The 1,324-nt window shown below is 50.3% G+C and overlaps 1 protein-coding gene across 1 annotated transcript in view; it reads right to left on the reverse strand.

The window, feature by feature from the left end:
- The window catches only part of FANCD2 (Fanconi anemia complementation group D2), an 11,426-nt gene that overhangs the window by 6,613 nt on the left and 3,489 nt on the right, over positions 1 to 1,324 (reverse strand). Inside the window, exons 3-6 of the mRNA XM_018575326.1 lie at positions 1,010 to 1,129; positions 541 to 634; positions 252 to 323; positions 29 to 67 (exon numbers count right to left, since the gene is read on the reverse strand). Of these exons, the coding sequence (XP_018430828.1) occupies positions 29 to 67; positions 252 to 323; positions 541 to 634; positions 1,010 to 1,129 (325 nt within the window). The remainder of the gene's footprint in view (positions 1 to 28; positions 68 to 251; positions 324 to 540; positions 635 to 1,009; positions 1,130 to 1,324) is intronic.

A 1,324-nucleotide genomic window follows, 5' to 3' on the forward strand; every position in this document is an offset into this window, starting at 1 on the left:
GGTTGTGGCGCTGCGGGATCCGACTCACCTTTAGACAAATGCTCAGCATCGGCCTCGTGTCAAACACCTACCAGAGACGAGAGTGAGAGGAGACACACATTGTACATCTATACATGTAATCATCTGCCTCGTCTCCATGTTAAATACAACATACAAGTCTTGTTTCCGTGTCACAAACACATGATGTCCAAGCATTGCCTGTGTATGACATACACTGTACATGTAACCCCCGTGACACGTCTGTAACTCACCTTGATCAGGTTAACCAGGATGTGAAAATTGCGTACAGCCAAGTTCCATTGTACAAGATGTTCAGCCTGAACCTGCAAGACAAACAACACGCCTCCAGGTCATGGGATCATACATGGAAGACAGACAACACGCCTCCAGTGATAGGATCATACATGGAAGACAGACAACACGCCTCCAGTGATAGGATCATACATGGAAGACAGATAACACGCCTCCAGTGATGGGATCATACATGGAAGACAGATAACACGCCTCCAGTGATGGGATCATACATGGAGGTACACAAACCTGCAGGCTGTCGGACTTTTTCCCAACCGGAATATTCCGCACATACTTCTCCAGCCGGTCCATGAGGACTCGGAAATACACGAGGAAGGTTTGTCTGTAAGAAGAGACGTGTACAGTGCGGGGTGAGCCATCATACCATACTGTGTCATGTGACCGGAGCCATCATACCATACTGTGTCATGTGACCGGAGCCATCAAACCATACTGTGTCATGTGACCAGAGCCCTCATACCATACTGTGTCATGTGACCGGAGCCATCATACCATACTGTGTCATGTGACCGGAGCCATCAAACCATACTGTGTCATGTGACCAGAGCCCTCATACCATACTGTGTCATGTGACCGGGGCCATCATACCATACTGTGTCATGTGACCGGGGCCATCATACCATACTGTGTCATGTGACCGGAGCCATCATACAGAGTGTCATGTGACCAGAGGAGAGCGATCGGTGGGATACATCACCTGCTCAGTGTTGGGTAGGTGGATGAATGTCCATCTTTGGTGGTGTTGGTCAGCTCTGACACCCCGACACTGCAGATGTCTTCCACCGCTTTCAGGACATCCGTGTACTGCAGATAGATCCTGGAAGACACGCCAGATCACTAGATGGGACCACATGAGGCTCTGTGACCTATAACCCCCCCCATGCATGTGACCTATAACCCCCCCATGCATGTGACCCATAACCCCCCCATGCATGTGACCTATAACCCCCCCATGCATGTGACCCATAACCCCCCCATGCATGTGACCTATAACCCCCCCATGCATGTGACC

The sequence above is a fragment of the Nanorana parkeri genome, unplaced genomic scaffold (genome assembly GCF_000935625.1).
Source record: "Nanorana parkeri isolate BGI_ZX_2015 unplaced genomic scaffold, ASM93562v1 scaffold3789, whole genome shotgun sequence".
Classification (NCBI taxonomy): Eukaryota; Metazoa; Chordata; class Amphibia; order Anura; family Dicroglossidae; genus Nanorana; species Nanorana parkeri.